The sequence below is a fragment of the Myotis nattereri genome (genome assembly GCF_964212035.1).
Source record: "Myotis nattereri genome assembly, chromosome: 7".
Lineage (NCBI taxonomy): Eukaryota > Metazoa > Chordata > Mammalia > Chiroptera > Vespertilionidae > Myotis > Myotis nattereri.
Window position 1 is genome coordinate 89,301,245 of NC_138082.1, and position 21,217 is coordinate 89,322,461.

Consider the following 21,217-nt stretch of genomic DNA (forward strand, 5'->3'; position numbering starts at 1 on the left):
GAGAAACATGGGTTCGTTGTCTGCCTACCCAGGTATCAAACAGGCACATAGGTATATTAATTGACTGGGAATCAAACCCTCAACCTTTTGTTGTATAGAACACTGCTCCAAACAACTGAGTCATCGGCCGGGCTCCTCACTTATTCTTGATCAACGACTTCCATCCATCTCACTTTCTTTATGTCTCTCAGCTCAACTGCCCTTTCTTCATCCCCTTGGCCTTGGTTTATTTTTGTCTGTTTGTTTGTTTTTCCCCTCTCTCTTTTTTTAAATTGAATTTATTTGGGTTACATTGATGAATAAAATTATATAGGTTTCATACTTATTTTTATTTTTAGCCATTGATGGATTTTAGAGAGGAAGGCGGGAATGGGAGTAGGGGTGGGAGAGAGAGAGAGATGTTCCACTCATTCATGCATTCATTGGTTGGTTCATGTATGTACCCCAATCGGGGGATCGGGACTCTAACCCACAAATTTGGTGTATCAGGACAATATTCTAACTGAACTACTGAGCCATGGTGTACAACTCTATAACACATAATTTGTATATTGAATTGTGTTCACCATCCAAAGTCTAGTCTCCTCCCATCACCATTAATACCTGTTTACTGTCTTCCAGTTCCTTCTAACCCATATTCCTTCTGGTAATCACCATACTGTTTATCTATGTGAATGAGTTTTTTTGTTTGTTTGTTTGCTTGCTTGCTTAACCCCTTTGCCTATTTCACCCAGCTTCCCCAGCCCTCCCCCCATCTGACAGCTGTCAGTCTGTTCTCTGTATCTATAACTCAGTTTCTATTCTTTGTTTATTTTGTTCATGAGATTCCACATATAAATTAAGTCAAATGGTATTTGTCTTTCTCTGACTGGCTTATTTCACTTAGCTTAATACCTTCTAAGTCCATCCATGCTGCTGCAAAAGATAAAATTTCCTTATATTTTGTGACTGAATAGTATTCCCTTGTAAATGTACCAGAGTTTTTTAAGCCACTCATCTACTGATGGGCACTTGGGCTGCTTTCAGATCTTGGCTATTGTGAATACAGCTGCAATGAACATAGGGGTGTACATATTTGTTTGAATCAGTGTTTGATGTTTCCTCAAATATATTCCTAAAAATGGCAGTTTATTTTTAATTTTTTGATGAAACTTCACACTGTTTTCCACAGTGGTTTCACCAGTCTGCATTCCCACCCACAGTGCATGAGGATTCCCTTTTCTCCACATCCCCATGAGCACTCGTTTGCTAATTTATTGATGACAGCCACTCTGACAGATGTGCGATGATTTCTCATTGTGGTTTTAATTTTCATCTCTCTGATGATTAGTGACTAGCATCTTTTCATTTCTATTGGCCATCTGTGTGTCCTCTTTGGAAACGTGTCTATACAGGTCCTCTGCCCAGTTTTTAATTGGATTATTTGTTTTTCTAATGTTGAGTTGCTTGAGTTCTTTATAAATTTTGGATTTAAAAAGAACCCCTGGCCTCAGTTTTATTTGGAGGCCTCAGAGTCTCATCCTGGGCCTTGGTCTGGTTACCTAACCTGGCTACCTGCTTTTAATCTCAATTCTTATTCTTCTCCACAGTGTTTCCAGAAACATGCTTACAGAGGCAAAGCTTATAGAATTCATTTTTTCATAGCTTAAAGCCTTTGAAGAGGTCTCTGTTTTTTATAAGTAGGGTTCAAATTCCAAAATACTTAACATAATAGAGTGAATAAAACATTATTTAAAACCATAATTGTCTTTTACAAGACAATTAGAAGAGAAGAGAAGTTCATTCTAAAGAAAATGATCCATAAGTTAGAGGCACTGCAGGAGTGTGGGGCCTCTATTTTTAGAATCTGCTGATGGCTTTGGGATGCAGCCACGGACCTCACATCACTGGAGCTGAGCGTAGGAGCTGCCTTTTCCTGCCCATGTAAACATCAAGATAGAGTTTTACAGCTTATCTTATTGAATCCTCAGATCAACCCCCTGATGATGTGATAGTCATTACCTGCCTGTACAGGAGAGGACACTGAGGTTCAGAGAGGTGACCGAACTTCTCAGGGTAAATCATTTGCAAGTGGAGAGGCCAGGGTATGAATGGCAGAGCCTTTGCTGAAACCACCAGGCTCTCCTGTCCCCCTGGCCTAGTACTGCTCCCACAGAGAACAGCTCACCTATGAGCTGAGCGAAAGCTGCCATTTCCCACCTTTAGTCTCCATCTTCTCAGGACAGTTTACCAGCACCAGGCCCTGAGCCCGTGAGCTGTTCTCCTGGGTCTCAGGCTGACCATGCCCCTTCCATTCACACAAGTTTTCTTCACCCAAGATACAGTGCAATTGATCAGGCTTCAGTTTACCCATTTGCAATCATTTCCCAGGCCTGTGTTCCCTAAGATTACACAGCGTCACCTTGACAGGAGTTCGGGAGTCCACACACTCTCCGGTTCCACACTTGCAAGCAATCTCCTGGCTGGTTTCTAGTGCAGGCCGCCCATCATTTATATGGTGATTTTACTGGGGAATTTGCAGAGGGCAGCCCTGTTTCGGGGAGAGGGGCCGGCTAGAGTTTATTGGCTGAGTGATATCTTTGACTGTTCGTGTATGCTAGTTTGATTATCTTGTGCTAGTGTAGGTATGTTTATATACATTTCATAGAAATTAGTTTAACTTCTGTAAATAAAGGTGGCCTTTTACAGTTTATTTAAGATACTGTAAAATTAGAAAGATTAATAGAAATGATGGCTAACACGTTTTGAGGGCCAAATAAATTGTGTAAATTATTGCAAACTCAGCCAGTACTCCCCAGAGATAATTTAATTTATTTTTTTTATAAAATAAGAACCTGAAGCTCAGAGTGGCTAAGTGATTTAGAATCTATAGTTAATAAGTGGCAAATCCAGGACGTGACCATCCCATTACATGATAAAACATTACTTGGAATAAATTACATGTTACCTACAGACAATGAGGGTGCATCCAGCAAAACGCACTGTGACTTCTAAATATGAATTCAATTGTGTGAGTTCTAAATATATTACATGCATCAATTCACAGTGTTTGCACTAAAAGCCTATACAGCATATTTGCAAAGAAGATAGAAGCATGTCTCCCCCTTTTTCTCCTGCGCTTGCTCCTCTTCCTCCTCTCTCTCCTTCCCAGTGATGAAGACTCTGCGCTTTGGAAGAAGGCAGACACCAGCATGTGTGTGCAGTTAGCTAAGTGTTGCTGTGGACCTTGGATGTAGCGCCAAGCACAGTACAAATGACAAAGGCAGAGAGAGAAAATGAGGAACTCCGCAGCACCAGGCCTCTGTCAGCGCTGGCTTCACCTGCTAAGGGTTCCAGCAAGCTCTGAGCAAATAGAGGTTGTGACTAATGTCATCCTCTGCCTATCTCTGTGGGAAGAGACCCTTTCACCCAGAGTCAGGGCAGCCCCTTCTGAACAGATTTCCCTGGGGTCTGTACAAAGTCCTAAGTCCCTTCAGCAATTTGGACACATCTATCAAAGAGCGCAAGTGGATAATTTAGCAATTCCAAACAAGGAATCTTTACAATAGAAATAACAATTTTCAAAGTGGAAAAAAAGTATAAATCAAGATTCAAAAATGTTAATTGACTGTTCTTTTTTTTTTAAATATATATTTTATTGATTTTTTACAGAGAGGAAGGGAGAGAGATAGAGAGTTAGAAACATCGATGAGAGAGAAACATCGATCAGCTGTCTCCTGCACATCTCCCACTGGGGATATGCCCGCAACCCAGGTACATGCCCTTGATCAGAATTGAACCTGGGACCCTTCAGTCCGCAGGCCTACTCTCTATCCACTGAGCCAAACCGGTTTCGGCTTGACTGTCCTTTTTAATTGTGAAAAATCACAACTAACCTAAGGTCTATTGCAAAGGAATGGTAAAATAAATAATGATATAGCTATGCTATGGGGAACCTTTTAGCCATTGAAATGAAAAGGATGCACTCATTTTCAAGATTATTTAATTATGCCAAATAAAAGCTCCCCAAGACATATTTTATGTGGAAAAAAAGTGAGTTGCAGAGTAATATGTTTAATATAATGTCACATTTAGTAAAAATGAATAAACTTACAGGTTAATATTGTATATGCATAGGAATGCTTTTATAAGTAGAAGAGCTCTACATGCTAAACTATTATATCTGTGTGCAAGATTTCACACATGTGGCAGAAGTGAGGGATTCCAAGTGGTGATGAGGGACTGCTTCTTTTATAAAATATATATATATATATATATATATATATATATATATATATATATATATATATTTGAGAAAGAGAAAGAGAGAGAGAGAAAGAGAGAGAGAGAAAGAGAGAGAGAGAGAGGCATCAGCTTGTTGTTCCATTTATGTAATCATTCACTGGTTGTGTCTTGTATGAGCCCTGACCCAGGATGAAACCTGCAATCTTGGCATATTGGAATGATGGTCTGACCCAGTGGTCGGCAAACTCATTAGTCAACAGAGCCAAATATCAACAGGACAACGATTGAAATTTCTTTTGAGAGCCAAATTTTTAAAACTTACACTATATAGGTGGGTACATTGTTATTAACTTAATTAGGGTACTCCTAAGGCTTAGGAAGAACCACACTCAAGGGGCCAAAGAACCACATGCGACTCGCAAGCTGCAGTTTGGCGACCACTGGTCTAACCAACTGAGCCATGTGGTCAGGGCAACTTTTTAAATTAAATAATCTAAAATACTTAAATTTTACAATCTATAACAATAAAAGCATAATATGCTAATTAGACTAGATGTCCTTCCAGACAATCTTCCAGACCAAGCTGGGGCTGCGAGGGAAGCCCAGGTCCCTGGTGCCAGAGGGAAGCCAGTGCCAGCAGCTGGAGGAAGGAAGCCCTACTCTTTCACAAATTTCGTGTATCAGGCCTCTAGTAAGTATATGATATATATGTATAATGCACCTCCTTGTTAAAAAAAAAGACTCCTAAAATAAAAACACATACAAAGTATTGCCTCTATGCACTATTAAATATAAACACCTAAATTGATTGCATCAAAATTGACAATTGTAAGCATGCTTGTAGAGGTTTGCTATTGCCGGGTGAGTAATGCCATATACTTAGTATTAAGTAGGGAGATTCAAATAGAAGCTAAAGTCATATTTATTTTAAGTTGAATAATAATATTATAGTATACTAGGGGCCCGGTGCATGAAATTCATGCACTGGGTGTGTGTGGGGGGGAGAGTGTCCCTCAGCCCAGCCTGCCCCCTCTCACATACTGGGAGCCCCCAGGCGTTGACCCCCATCACCCTCCGATCGCCTGATCGGCCCCTTGCCCAGGCCTGATGCCTCGGCCAGAGGTGTCAGGCTTGGACAGGGGACCCCCATCTCCCCCGATCACTGGCTCTGGCCCCCGCCCAGGCCTGAGGCCTCTGGCCCAGGAATCATGCCTGGGCAGGGGACCCCCATCTCCCTCTGATCGCTTGCTCCACCCCCCGCCCAAGCCTGATGCCTCTGACCCAGGCTTCAGGCCTGGGCAAGGGGACCATCATATCCCCCCAATCCCCGGCTCTGCCCCCCACCCAGGCCTGATGCTTCGGCCAGAGGAGTTGACCCTCATCACCCTCCGATCACCAATCACCGGATCGGCCCCTTGACCAGACCTGAGGCCTCCGGCAGAGGTGTCAGTCCTGGGCAGGGGACCCCCAGCTCCCCGCGGTTGCAGGCTCCGCCCCTGCCCAGGCCTAATGCCTCTGGCCTAGGCGTCTGGCCCAGGCAGCGGGGACCTGCAGTGGCAGCGGGGGGCGCCGCGATTGTGGGCTTCGCTTTAGGCCCAGGCAAGGGACCCCTAGCTCCTGGGACTGCCAGCTTCGACCGTGCCCAGCTCCCATCGCTGGCTCCACCCCTACTTCCTGCTATTACTGGCCAGGGCGGCAAAAGTGCCTGATTCTCCGATCATGGCTGGGGGGCAGGGCAAAGGCGGCCCCAGGGCCACCTTTGCCCTGCCTCCCAGCTCTTAGCTCCCCTCTGGGTTTCCGATCACTGTCAGTGGCAGGGGGCTTCTTCCTGCTTTCCCTTTCGCCTCCCTGCATTGTGCCTACATATGCAAATTAGCCGCCATCTTGTTGGCAGTTAACTGCCAATCTTAGTTGGCAGTTAATTTGCATATAGCCCTGATTAGCCAATGAAAAAGGTATCGCCGTACGCCAATTACCATTTTCCTCTTTTATTAGTGTAGATGATAATAGTCCAAACCAAAATGTTGTATAAATATACTACATAAATGCACCTTTTAATATTAATATTGACTTTGAGTTCTATTTCTAATACTCAACATTTTACAATTATCCAAATAATGTTAATCTGCAGATAATTTAGAGAAAGTATGATTTTATAGCTTGACAGATAACTGATGTAATGGCAGCTTCAGTCTACACCTTTAATTATTTCCTATACATATAAAAAGGAGTCTTTCATAGCTATGTTTTGTTTTCTATAAACAATATGTTTTAAATTGTTGATATTTTCCTAATCGATGATCAAAAGGTGGCATATATATATATATATATATATATATATATATATGCCTAAGTGACCAGCTGACCAGCTGGTAGCTATGACACACACTCACCACCAGGGGGAAGACACTCAATGCAGGAGCAGAAACCACAGGCATGGAAACATGGAACAGAATGATGAATCTCAGAGGAGAGGGAGGAGGGGGGAGGGCAGGAAGAGATTACCAAAAGATCTTATATTCATACTAGAGGCCTGCACCGGTGAGGTCCTTAGGCCTAGCCTACAGATAATGGGCTAAAACTGGCCCGCTTGCAATGCGGGACCCCTTGGGGGATGTCGGAGAGCCAGTTTTGGCCTGATCCCCGCACACCAGGCTGAGGGATCCCACAGTGCATGAATCCATGCACCAGGCTTCTAGTCATTAAATAAAAAACAATCACATAAGCAAACTCCTTAATTCTATCCTCAGCAAAATATCAACCATTTAATCTATCTAGAATGATATAAGAAAATGATGTGATATGCTGGTTTTGCATTATCAAACTCTGGTTATAAGTTCCTATTCCTCATTTTAGCATTGTTTCTTCTTTTCTTGACTGTGTACAATGCCTTTTATTATCTCTAATCAGATACACCACAGATATTCTGTCTAAAGACAATCTGAATCCAGTCATGGGATCATTAGTGTAATCGAGCCAGTACCACATTGCCTCAGGATATACACTTGAAGTGAAAATTTAATGAATAAAAAGCAGACTACCAAGTAGAGGGTGTATTTGACCAGGAAGAGAGTATGGGGAGAAAGGAAATAACCCTATTTATTATTTTTTCATTAAATTCATTTAACAGTTAAAGCATGAAAGAACTACTCTATGCCAAGCACATTTTCTTCAACACAAGGTGCTGGCCCTAAATATACTGCTAGATGCATGCAGAAATTCTGGGACTAAATGAGTAAAAACATAATTCCTACCAGGTTGGAGTAAAGGCACTTGCAAGATTCAATAAAGAGTGAAATAGCTCCTACACAGATTTATGTATAGTACAATTCAAAAGCAGATATTGTATAATACTGTTTTGTAATGAGATAGAGCCTCAGTGTGTCCTGAGGCTCTATCTTTTTCTTTCCTTTCTCTTAGGATTCAGAATTCCTCACCCATCTAGGATTTTACCAAGTGAGAGATACCCTCACTGCGCTGAGTCTGCAAATCTCAAAGAATCAAATGAGAATCAATAAGAGCCTATATGATGCCAGGCTGGCAGGTATAAATCAGGAGGTCCCAGTTTGATTCCTGGAAAGGACACATGCCTAGGTTGCAGGCTCAATCCCCAGTGTGGGGTGTGCAGGTGACAGCCGATTAATGATTCCCTGCCATTATTGATGTTTCTATCTCTCTCTCTCCCTCTCTCTGAAATATATATATGTATATATTTAATATATAAACATATATATAAATAAATATAAACATATATAGTATAAAATATATAAATATATATATATATTAAATAAATAAATATATATTTAAGATTATATGCATAGGAATGCTTTTATAAGTCGAAGAGCTCTACATGCCATGTAGATTCATGTTCCATGTTTCCATGCCTGTGGTTTCTGCTCCTGCATTGAGCATATTCCCCCTGGTGGTGAGTGTGTGTCATAGCTACCAGCCGGTCAGCTGGTCACTTAGGCTTATATATAGATGCCACCTTTTGATCGTCTATTAGGAAAATAACTAATATCAACAATTTAAAACATGTTTTTTATAAAAAACAAAACAGCTATGAAAGACTCCTTTTTATATGTATAGGAAATAATTAAAGGTGTAGACTGAAGCTGCCATTACATCAGTTATCTGTCAATTATATATAAGAGCCTATGTAAGGAAACAGCAAAGCCCTTAACCCTTTGGACATATCCAGCAACATCCTCCTAAAGCAGTGGTTCTCAACCTTCTGGCCCTTAAATACAGTTCCTCATGTTGTGACCCAACCATAAAATTATTTTCGTTGCTACTTCATAACTGTAATGTTGCTACTGTTATAAATCATAATGTAAATATCTCATATGCAGGATGGTCTTAGGCGACCCCTGTGAAAGGGTCGTTCAACTGCCAAAGGGGTCGCCACCCACAGGTTGAGAACCGCTGGCCTAAAGGCACTGTCTCATTAAATCTCATGGGAAGGGGATAAAAGGCCTTTGTGAAGTCAAGGTCCTGATTCTGGATTAGACATGAGTTTACCAATGATAAATGTGGAAGTCAAATTTATAGAAAGGAAACATTTGGAGAATAACAATCACTTATAACTACTATTTGGTAGCCAGGAGAAAAGCAATCCACAGCAAAATGTTTAAACCCTTTATCAGAATTTAAACCTTATACCATTTATATTCCTGTTTTAAGCCATATCACTTTATACAAAGGGGTAGGAAGAACAAAAGGCAAAGAACTAAGGTGCTAAAGTTTAAATAAATATGTCTGTATATTCTTATAAATAAATAAAAGAAAGTTTGGCTATTAAGAGAGCTTCACTTTAGTACTACTGGGAGGTTTGGGTGAGAAAACTCCCTATTTGGCCCATCCCCAAGAGGCACACTTTGGAACATGTACCTGGGCCTTCCAATTTGTCACCCCAAACATCCTCTTTATCCCTGTACAACCATTCTCTATCTATCCCTGTAGAATCACCCTCTCTATCACCGTACTACCATCCTGCATGTGCACCTACAATCATCCATTGTATCCCTGTATAGAGCCATCCTCTGTATCCCTGGAGAACCGCCCTCTGTATCTCTGTACAACATCTTCTGTATTCCTCTACTATCTTCCTTCATTTTCATCTGCAATCATTCTTTGTCCCCTTGAAGAACCATCCTCTGTATCAGCGTACTATCATCCTTCGTATTCATCTACAATCCTCCATTGAATCTCTCTGGCTGGATGTCTGAATTTGTATGTCCCACACAGTCTGACACTTGCCTGTTCTATCTCTAGGCTGAAATCTATCAACCACTTTCTTTCCTACTCCAAGCAGTCCATCACTCTGAAGGGGCTGAATCAGAAATCACCCAATATGGAAAATGACTATAGATTGAATCACTAAATTGAAGAGAAGTTCCTTTGCAAACAATCATTGGTTATGAAATTGTTATTTGTTATAAGTTTTCTCAATTTTTCCTCCCTGCTTAATTCTTTGGCTGGGATAAAAACCCCTGGAAAAGTGACTCATGGTACACTGATTTAGAGGTCTAGCTAGGTTTTCCCTTTGAGGAAAAAAGTGTGTTTTCGGTGTTCATTGGGAGACTGTTTTTCTCTCTCTTTACCCATCTCCATGCTATGAGCTCCACACTTTCACCCTCACAACACACGCATTTTCATCATTTACTTGGGTGTCATTAAAATATATGCCTTGGTTAGTTGGGCTCAGTGGACAGAGCATTGACCTGCAGACTGAGGGATCCTGGGTTTGATTCCAGCCAAGGGCATGTGCCTGGATTGTGGGCTCAATCCCCAGTGGGGGTTGTGTAGCAGGCAGCCAGTCAATGAGTCTCTCTCAGCATTGATGTTTCTATCTCTCTCTCCCTCTCCCTTCCTCTCTGAAATAAATAAAAATATATTTAAATTAAATATATATATATGGCAGCAACTTATTTATTCAGTTATGCATGTTTATTAAACCAGAATAAAGTATTATCAATTACTAGAGACTTGGAAGATGGGTGAGGCTCCCTGAACAGCCTGACAGCAGAAAGAAAGACATAGGCTGCCATGGCCTGACTTGAGAAGCCCTGAGAGAGGTCTCCCTGGCATCCTTACTGGCCATGGCTCAAAATCCCAACTTAGCAGCTCCTTTGATGCAGTCAACAAGAGACCCTTGAATTCAGCTGGAGCCCAACACTACCCTTCCAATCATGTGACCTCACGCAAGTCACTATCTCAGAGCCTCAGCGTCCTTTTCTGGGGGAAAAAATAAACAAACCTCAAGAATTTGGGGGATTATTATAGGAGACATGGGATATCCTATCTAATAATAGACAAACAGGGTAATTGACCGTACCTTCTCTATGCCTCCCATTGGCTAATCAGTGTGATATGCAAATTAACCGCCAACAAAGATGGTGGTTAATTTGCATATGTACGCTCCAAGTGGCGGAGCAAAGACTGAAGGCAAGCGGAGCAGTGAAGTCGGAAGATGGAAGGCGGCTCCGACTGGGGCCGTGAAGACGGAAGATGGAAGGTGGCTCCAGCCAGAGCGAAGGCCTGGGTCCCGGGTGCCGGAGGAAAACCGGTGCCGGCAGCCAGGAGAAGGGAAGGCCTATTGCATGAATCTCTTCGTGCAACAGGCCTCTAGTATTAAATAATAAGAATAATTCAGAATATGATAGGTAACATTTTTAAATGACAACATTACTTAGGAGTTGTAATATATTAAACTTCTGTCTATTAGATGCTATAATAGCCCAAATCAGATTTCTGATTAACTTTACCGAAAGCAAGAACTTGAGAAAATTTAAAAGGTAAATATATTTGAGGTTTCTTAGGATCACGCAGAATGCCAGTGATATTTAAAGGCACATGATTATCTGGAAAAAAAAAATGAAGAAATGGAAAACCAGCTTGTCCACATGTTATCCAAGAATGAGGTTGAAAAAATGTTAAATAACATGATTAACTATTTCACAATTGTGTCAGTTTTTGCACTTCCCATTCTGCTATGAATAATAAAGTTGAATAGATGAAAAATAAATACATTTCCAGAAGTCTGTTCCATGTTTCACATCTGAATGTGTCTCATTGTTATTTCATTGCTATTTCACATACGAGGAACATCATGTTTTGGATTCAACTTTCTTCCCTGCCTTCATTTTTTGTAAGTTTCCCAAATAAGAACTGGGGAAAACAAACAAACAAATACACATCAATTTACTTGTGTTTGGAGCAAGTAGTACTTTTCATATTATTTCATGTTTCCCTGTCTGAGCACATGGAGGTTCCACCACCGTGTACTAAACTATCTTTAGCTAACTCTGATCCTTCAAAATATAACTATCACTTTTCCATGAAATCTAATTATCCCAGCCCATATCCACCCCAGGTATGGGAACAACTGTGCTTCTTTTTATTACCAAATTCATCACACTGGTCCATTTATTGCTCAGTAACTAGCTTTTTATTTTCCACTTTGCGACACTTTCCTCAAGGGTAGAGATCATCATGCTCTTGCTTTCTCTGCACAGAGAACTGCTTGGCTGGCGCAGAGCAGAAACTCAGTAAACATGTGGCAAATGTAAGAGAGAGTAGTATACACAATTGCTCTGTAACAAATCATTTCGTGGAATCATTTATGACAAACTATGTCTTGTCCAAGGATAATGAATGAAAACCAGAAGAATTAAATCAGAATCTCAACCTCCATCCCCTCGGTGCAATGATAGAAGAAACTTCCAGATCTCACCTAGATTTTTTTCCTGAAATGCACAGCATGTCCCCATGAGGGAAGTTTAGATCACTTTTTACTTTACAAATAGAAGTTTAGATCACTTTTCTTGATCCTTGGTAAGTTGGTTGTTGATCAAAACCTATACCTAAAATCAAATTCTGGTTCTCTCTCAGAGATCTTTGCCACAGAAAGTAGTAGATGATGGGGCTTTTTCCTTGACTCTATAAAACATGGAAAGAGTTATGATATATGCTGTAACCTTGGTATTGATAGAGGTATTGATGGATCCAGAGTTTAGGGAAAAGACATTTTGAAGAGTTATGAGCAAAACCTAGATGATGAAGTTAAGTCAACAGATAAGGGGTCCAAAGGGTATTAAACTAGTGAACAAGTCAAAGGAGGACCTCAAATCTGAGTACAAGAGATGATCAGTGGAAACTTCTGGAGAAGAGAGTGTGGAGGCATTTCAACAAGATGGTCTAATCTTCCACTTTCAAGTGATGTGGTATAACTTCCCAACACTGCCTCCCAGTGTTCAGGAAACTAAGCTCAGCCCTGGCCAGTAGGTCCCTAGAAAGGAAAGGCATAAAGGCAGCGGGGAAGGACTGTATCAGTATGAAAAGGCTACACAGTAGGGAATGAAACAGTGAGTGAAGATCAAGAATTCAAACAAAAACAGAGTGAGAGTTGAAGGTAATTAGAGCACTTCCCTTTCAATAATTATTTATATTCTAATTCCCTTAGCAACTTTTCTGATTATACAAAATGAAGTAAAGACGTTTCCATTCAAGATTTTAAATCTATACACTTCTAATGTTATCCATACAGAATGGGAATTAGAGAATAAAAAATGAGTGAATTTAAGCTTCTTGTTACAGAGGATTTTAAATCTGTTTTCCTGACAACACTCCCATCCAACCCTTTCACACATAGCTCTCAAGCGTGGAGATGCCATTTTGTAATACTTTCTCCCCAAAGGTATTCTAAATCCATCTGTTCAGCTGACTATGAGTGAGATTTACTGCACAGGAGTAGGTCTTGAGTGACAAAGTATTAGCAGAGTCACCATTTACAGTTGATTTGCAGGAATCTGTGCTGCTGTGATAGAAGCCACTGCAGGGTAAAGTGGGGCCCAAATAAGTTGCCCATCCTACCTCCAGTCAACTTCACCTGAATTAACCCAGTCAGGATTCCAGGTTGGAGAAGGCACCCAGGCATCTTGGCTTGAGGTCCTGGCAGCCCTACAGCATTCTGAAGAGGCGGTTCAAATAGCACAGTGATGGCGAACCTATGACACGCGTGTCAGAGGTGACACATGAACTCATTTTTTTGGTTGATCTTTCTTTGTTAAATGGCATTTAAATATATAAAATAAATATCAAAAATATAAGTCTTTGTTTTACTATGGTTTCAAATATCAAAAAATTTCTATATGTGATATGGCACCAGAGTTAAATTAGGGTTTTACAAAATGCTGACATGCCGAGCTCAAAAGGTTCGCCATCACTGATCTAGCAGAACCTGATGGAAACAAATGTTTGCTCCTCTCCTTGAAGAACTGAGGTTTTGATTCAACCTTAAATTTCATTTGAAACAGTCCCTGCTGCTTAACAGTGAAGGAAAAGTACTTAAATTTTCACTGGATTGAAAGCAGCTTGACATGGCAATAGCTAATTATATTGAGCAGTGTCTGATAAAACAAGTGAAATTTAAAGCTAAACCCGAAGAGTGCTTTAAATTCAGTCAAAACAAAAGTGGATTTGGAAGTTTCTGTGCATTTTTTCATAATCAACACAGTGGAAAACAAACAGTTCATCTGAAGAATAAAGGAAAGTAGATATTATGGGCATATTATGAACGAAAAACTAACCTTTATTTGGCAAAGGTAACTTGTTGTAAGACAATAAGAGAGACTCTGACCTCAGCTAGCCATACCTGAGTGCAAATTCTGCATCTGACCCTTAATAGCGTGTGTGTGTGACCTTGGGAGCATTATTTAACTTCTCTGCAATTCACATTCCTCAACTTTCTGTGCTAAGTGAGAAAATTATAAGGAATTAATATGTTGTTGAGCGATTAAATAGATGCTCAATAAATATAAATTTCCTTTGCTTTATTTGTATTGGCAGTAATAGACCTAGCCGGTAACTAAGATAGTGGGGAAATGGGAGAATGAAAACCCTATCTATATAATTGCAATCCCTATCTTCTTTCACCCTCCTCCAAAGATATTATAGAAACACTGAATAAATCACAAAACTAAATATCACATTTCATTATTTTGATTAAAATAGAATGTTCAGAATATAAAGAGGAGATGATAGGACCATGTGCTTTATATCACAAACCTCAGCAATACCCCTAAAAGAACTAGAACTGGTAATTTTCAAAGTTAAAAACTATCACAGTCATTAGGAAGCCCAAGTATATATTGAATTTCTCATCTATGTCCTTGTCTCTTGGGGAAAATGTTAGGCATGAATTGATGTAATTCCCCCACACCTGCAGAAAGGTCATGATCTCATTACCATTCATTCCTTGTCAGCATCACAGTTGCAAAAGTACCGAATGTCCAGGCAAATCTCATCCAGGCCACATTCACATTGCTGAACCCCGGGAGGAGCGCCTCCCCAGTAAGGGTGCCTTTCCTTTGATCGGCCCATCCACCAGGTAAAGGGAACTCCATCTGAAAGACAAAGTATTTCAAAACTCGGGTGAGCAAGCCAGAAATGACACATCAGGAGTCACAAACACAGATAAAAATGTCATGAAGAATATGCATATCCTTCTCTTCTCTTCTCTTCTCTTCTCTTCTCTTCTCTTCTCTTCTCTCTCTTCTCTCTCTCTTCTCCTCTCCTCTCCTCTCTCTCCTCTCCTCTCCTCTCCTCTCCTCTCCTCTCTCTCCTCTCTCTCTTCTTTCCTCTCCTCTCTCCTTCCTTCCTTCCTTCCTTCCTTCCTTCCTTCCTTCCTTCCTTCCTTCTCTCTTTTTCTTTCTTCTTTTGCTTTTCTTTCTTTCTTTCTTTCTTTCTTTCTTTCTTTCTTTCTTTCTTTCTTTCTTTCTTTCTTTCTCTCTTCTCTCTCTCTCTCTCTCTCTCTCTCTCTCTCTCTCTCTCTATATATATATATATATATATATATCTATATATATCTATATATATATATATATCATCCTCAATATATGTAGGATAGATATCTATATACATTTGTACATATAAGCAATGCAGAAAACATCTGCAGACTGTTTAGATGTTTATAGTAGGAAGGGTGAGTGAGGTCACTAGTGGAGCTGAACCAGCTCTCAGAGGTGGCAGATCTCAGGCTGAGAGAGAAGTGGGTGTGTTGGGCTATGGGAGGGTCTGTTCCCTCAGAAGGTAGAGGCAGGGAACCCAGGCTGGGCTCCACAGCCCAGAGCACTGAGCCCAGACTTATAGTCCATGTAAAGCATGAAAAGTGGCAGGACTGCAGGTGGCAGTGGAATCTGGAAATGGCAGACCAGAGCAGGTCAGAGAAAAAGCTGCGGTTTGGGTTTTTTTTCTTTTTTTCTCTCCAAACCCAGAGCACAGGAGTTTTCATTGCAGCTACTCACCTGAGGTTTTGGTGCAGGGAGGGAGACACAGACTTGAGGTGCCTAAAGAGAGACGGGTGGGAAGCACTGCAGAGGGACGTGGAACAGCAACAGCCAGAGGTCCTGCATTTGGTGATTTGTATGTGCTCAAATCAAACAGCCATTTTTCCTGAGAGGAGCTAGCTATTCTCAACAGTCACAGGGCAGGAAAACAAAAATCCCATTCTAGGTGATACCACAGAAGGGCTCCAGGGTGTGTCCGCGGGACTTGCTCAGTCCTGATTGGCCAGATCCCAGCAGCAAGCTAACTTACAGGTCAGAGCATCTGCCCCTGGTGGTCACTGCATGTCATAGTGAGCAGTTGAGCGGCCTTAGCATATCATTAGCATATCACACTTTAATTGGTTGACGGCCAACTGTCTGACTGGACATTTAGCATATTAGGTTTTTATTATATAGGATAGTAAAGGAAGTATTAGAATCATCAATCAGACAACAAAAATAAATATAAGCCATCTAAATTGGAAAAGAACAAGTAAAACTGTCATTGTTCATAGATGACATGATATTGTACATAGAAAACCCCAAAGACTCCACCAAAAACTACTAGATTTAATGAATCTAGTAGCAGGATACAAACTAACACCCAGAAATTGATGGCATTTTTACACACCAATAATAAACTCAGAAAGAAAAAAAAATCCAATTTACCATTGCAACAAAAAAAATTAAGATACTTAGGAATAACCTTAACCAAGGAGGTAACTACAGAACATTGAAGAATGAGATAGAGGAAGATATAAACAAGTGGAAGAAAATACTGTGTTCATAGATTGATAGAATCAACATCATTAAAATGGCCACACTACCCAACAAAACTTATATATTCAATGTAATCTTTATTAAAATACAAATGGCATATTTCCAGATATAGTATAAACACTCCAAAATCTATATGGAACCCAAAAAGAACCTGGATATCTGCAACAATCTTGAGAAAGAAGTACATAGTTGTAGGAATCACAATACAAGATATTAAATTATACTAAAAATTTACTATAATCAAAAGAGCCTTGAACTGGCACAAGAACAGACATATAGATCAATGGAACAGAGCAGAGACCTCAGAAATCAACCCAAGCCACTACACCCAATTAATATTTGACAAAGAAGGCAATAGTGTACAATGGAGTAAAGACATTATCTTCCATAAATGGTGTTGGGAAAATTGGACAGATATATAGGGAACTCATGCAACTTAACAAAATGAAGACAAAAAATCCAATGAATAAATGGGCAAAGGACCTAAATAGACACTTCTCCAAATTGGACACATAGATGGCTAGGAGACATATGAAAAAATGCTCAAAGTCGCTGATCATCAGAGAGATTCAAATTTAAACAACAATCAGGTATCACCTCACACCTGTCAGAATGGCTATCATCAACAAATTAACAAATGACAAGTGTTGGTGAGAATGAGGACACAAGGGAACCCTAATAAGCTGCTGGTGGGAATGCAGACTGGTGTATCCATTATAGAAAACAGTATGGAGTTTCCTCAAATAATTAAACATGGAACTGCGATTTGACCCAGTGATTCCACTTCTAGGAATAGATCCTAAGAAATGAGAAACACCAATCAGAAAGGATATATGCACCCCTATGTTCATTGCAGCACAATTTACAATAGCTAAGATTTGGAAACAGCCAAGTACCCATCAGTAGATGAGTGGATAAGAAAGCTGTGGTACATTTACACAATGGAATACTATGCAGCTATCTACACTAATAAAAGAGAAAAATGGTAATTGGTGTACGGCGCTACCCTTTTCATTGGCTAATCAGGGCTATATGCAAATTAACAGCCAACTGAGATGGCAGTTAACTGCCAACAAAGATGGCGGCTAATTTGCATATGTAGGTACAATGCAGGGAGGTGAAAGGGAAAGCAGGAAGAAGCCCCCTGCCACTGACAGTGATTGGAAACCCAGGGGGGAGCTAAGAGGTGGGGGGCAGGGCAAAGGCGGCTCCAAGCTGCCTTTGCCCTGCCCCCCAGCCATGATCGGAGAATCAGGCACCTTTGCTGCCCTGGCCAGTGATAGCAGGAAGTAGGGGTGGAGCCAGCGATGGAGCTGGGGACCGTCGAAGCTGGCAGTCCTGGGAGCTAGGGGTCCCTTGCCTGGGCCTAAAGCGTAGCCCACGATCACGGGCCGCTGCAGCTGCAGGTCCCCGCTGCCCGGGCTGGACGCCTAGGCCAGAGGCGATAGGCCTGGGCAGGGGTGGAGCCTGCAACTGCGGGGAGCTGGGGATCCCCTGCCCAGGTCTAACACCTAGGCCAGAGGCATTAGGCCTGGGCAGGGGCAGAGTCTGCAACCGCGGGGAGCTGGGGGTCCCCTGCCCAGGCCTAATGCCTTGGACAGAGGTGTTAGGCCTAGGCAGGGGCAGAGTGGGAGATCGCGGGGAGCTGGGAGTCCCCTGCCCAGGCCTAATGCCTCTGGCCGAGGCCTCAGGCCTGGGCAAGGGGCCAATCTGGTGATTGGTGATCGGAGGGTGATGAGGGTCAACTCCTCTGGCCGAGGCATCAGGCCTGGGTGGGGGGTGGAGCCAGGGATTGGAGGGATATGATGGTCCCCTTGCCCAGGCCTGAAGCCTGGGTCAGAGGCATCAGGCTTGGGCGGGGGGTGGAGCAAGCGATCAGAGGGAGATGGGGTCCCCTGCCCAGGCATGATTCCAGGGCCAGAGGCCTCAGGCCTGGGCGGGGGTCAGAGCCAGTGATGGGGGGAGATGAGGGTCCCCTGTCTAAGCCTGACACCTCTGGCGGAGGCGTCAGGCCTGGGCAAGAGGCAGAGCCAGCAATTGGAGGGGCCTGGGGGTCCTCTGCCCAGGCCTGACGCCTTGGCCAGGGGCATCAGGCCTGGGCTGGGGGCAGAACCAGTGATGGGGGGAAATGAGGGTCCTCTGCCCAGGCCTGACACCTCTGTTAGAGGTGTCAGGCCTGGGCAAGGGGCCGATCCTGCGTTTGGAGGGTGATGGGGGTCAACGCCTGAGGGCTCCCAGTATGTGAGAGGAGGCAGGCTTGGCTGAGGGACACTCCCCCCCCCCAGTGCACGAATTTAGTGCACCGGGCCCCTAGTAAAAAATAAGTACCTCTTACCATTTGCAACTGTGTGTGTGGACCTAGAGAGCATTACGTTAAGTGAAATAAGTCTGTCAGAGAAAAATAAGTATCACATGATCTCACTCATATGTAAAATCTAATGAACAAAATAAACTGATAAATAAAATAGATCCAGGCACATAAAACTGTGGTACAGACTGATGAATTTCAGGGGGAAGGTGGGATGGGGGTGGTGGAGAGATTAACCGAGGATCTTATATGCATACTAGAGACCCAGTGCAAGAATTCATACATGGGTAGGGTCCCTGGGTCTGGGCAGCGATAGGGACCAGCCAGCTGGTGGGAAGGACTAAGAGAGGTTGGCTGGCTGTAGGAGGTTGGCTATGGGAGTGCACTGACCATGAGGGGGCAGCTCCTGCATTTAGCATCTGCCCCCTGGTGGTCAGTGCATCTTCATATGACCGGTTGTTTGGTCCACCAGCCATAATGCTCACTTTGGTTTATATATATATATATAGATAGATAGATGATAGATAGATAGATAGATAGATAGATAGATAGATAGATAGATAGATACGTAGATACGTAGATACGTAGATACATAGATACATAGATACATAGATACATAGATACATAGATACATAGATACATAGACATATAGATATATAGATATATAGATATATAGATATATAGATATATAGATATATAGATATATAGATATATATGTAGCCCATCCATGGACCCAGATAATAGTATGTAAAAGGCTTGGGAAAGGCAGGTGCAGGAAGGATGGGTCAATTGGAAAAACATACAAGTAACAACAAAAACAAACAAAGGAGACATCTGTAATACTTCCAACAGTAAAGATAAATTTAAAAAATGAAATATAAAAAAATTATGCTCCAAAAGAAAAAAAAAAGAAATGTATTTTTGATTCTCATCCTTGTCAACTCCTTTTTTTTGCATAACTTGGTCTATCAAAATCTTTTGGTGTTTTTTCGTGATTTCAAATACTTCTGTAATTAAAATTATTATTCACAAAATGATGATGTATCAAATCCACAAGTTTAGGTAGAGGTGGAGGCACTCAATAAATACAATTTTAGGCTGAATGGGGTTAGTTTGGTTCCCTTCAGAAATTGCTTATTTTGTTCCCATTGAGCATAAAACGGGCACTTAATATGTTTATTTTTAAACATGAAAAAATATTAGGGTCAATTAATAATGATTTACCACTTTAAAGTAGAATAATGATATTGTCTGAGAATGCTACTGCATTGACATTTTGCCTATGCAGGATTTAATTTTTGTGCAATTGCTGATTTACAAACATATATTGGTCAAGTTTTTTATGTATGCAAGTAACAACAACTTTCTCTGCTATTCCCATGGAAATTACTGAGGCTAGTAGGAAGTGCAATGACAATCTGGGGCTTCCAAGAGTCAGTAGGGCATGAGAACAAGAAGGAAGGTGCTATGAAAAGCAGAAGTATCCCAAGGGTGTGTAATCAGGACAGATAGCCTGAAGGACTATACTCCTGACAAAATTTCACCTTTCTTTCAGCCTAAAATGTTTCAAGCCCTTCTATTTTCTTTAAAGCTAGAATTACAGTTAGAGATGTCTGTTAACCAGTGTCTTTTTAAAGGTATTATTGAATACCTTTAAAATCTATGAATCTATGTTTCCTAGTTTCAAACAGCCATAAACCATTGAACACTTTCAAATGGATCCCTTTCTTTTTAAGTCTTAGCTCAAATAGGCCAACCTCAAGATGCCTTAGAGGGCTAATGGTTTATTTAGAGCATAAAGTTCTTTTAGGACTGAGGCAAGCTTAAGTAGCTCTTCTCAGGATGTTAACCCAGGCAACATAAGGCTAAAGCATTGTGCATATGAATATGTTTTCCCATGTTGGCTTTGGGTCCAAGAAATGGAAGGAATTTCTCCACCTCTCCTTCCTTCCAGCATTGCTCAGGACTTTCCCCCATAACCCAAAACCCAAATCACACAGTAACATTCAATGTCATCTTGTACTATTTTGAATAAATGCTAAACCAAGGTTGTAATCATATTAACAAAATTACTAATGGCATGGATTCGCCAGATATGAGAGCAGGAGGGAGATTGCTAAATTTTCTCCTCAGATTTCCTGTCTTTGTGTTTCCTTTCCTGTGAAGTACTAGATAGAGCACAACAAACACAGAAACTGAAGACTTAAAGTGGGAAACGTGTGCCTTAATTCATGACTCAACAGATATAGGCAGGAGTGTAATCTATACCTAACAAATGTGGGTGCATTGTAGAAATCACATTTATTTTCTCCTGACAATTACATATATACATAAATAATTTAATATACATATTATAAATATTCCTACAACAATATTTACTGAAGATCAATAATATTCGAGGAAATATTCTAGGCACTTGGGCTAAATCATTTAAACAAACCAATACAAATACACAAATAAAACATGCCCTCAAAAGAGTACATTATAATTATAAACAGTAGACAATAATCCTATATAATAAAGAGGTAACATGCAAATTAATCCTCACATCCTCACAAGATGGCTGCCTACAACCAGG

General features: G+C 41.2%; 1 protein-coding gene across 1 annotated transcript in view; it reads right to left on the reverse strand.

Moving 5' to 3' along the window:
- The window catches only part of CNTNAP5 (contactin associated protein family member 5), an 865,111-nt gene that overhangs the window by 168,783 nt on the left and 675,111 nt on the right, over window positions 1-21,217 (reverse strand). The window contains 2 exon segments of the mRNA XM_081095918.1: window positions 14,473-14,477; window positions 14,479-14,630. Of these exon segments, the coding sequence (XP_080952044.1) occupies window positions 14,473-14,477; window positions 14,479-14,630 (157 nt within the window).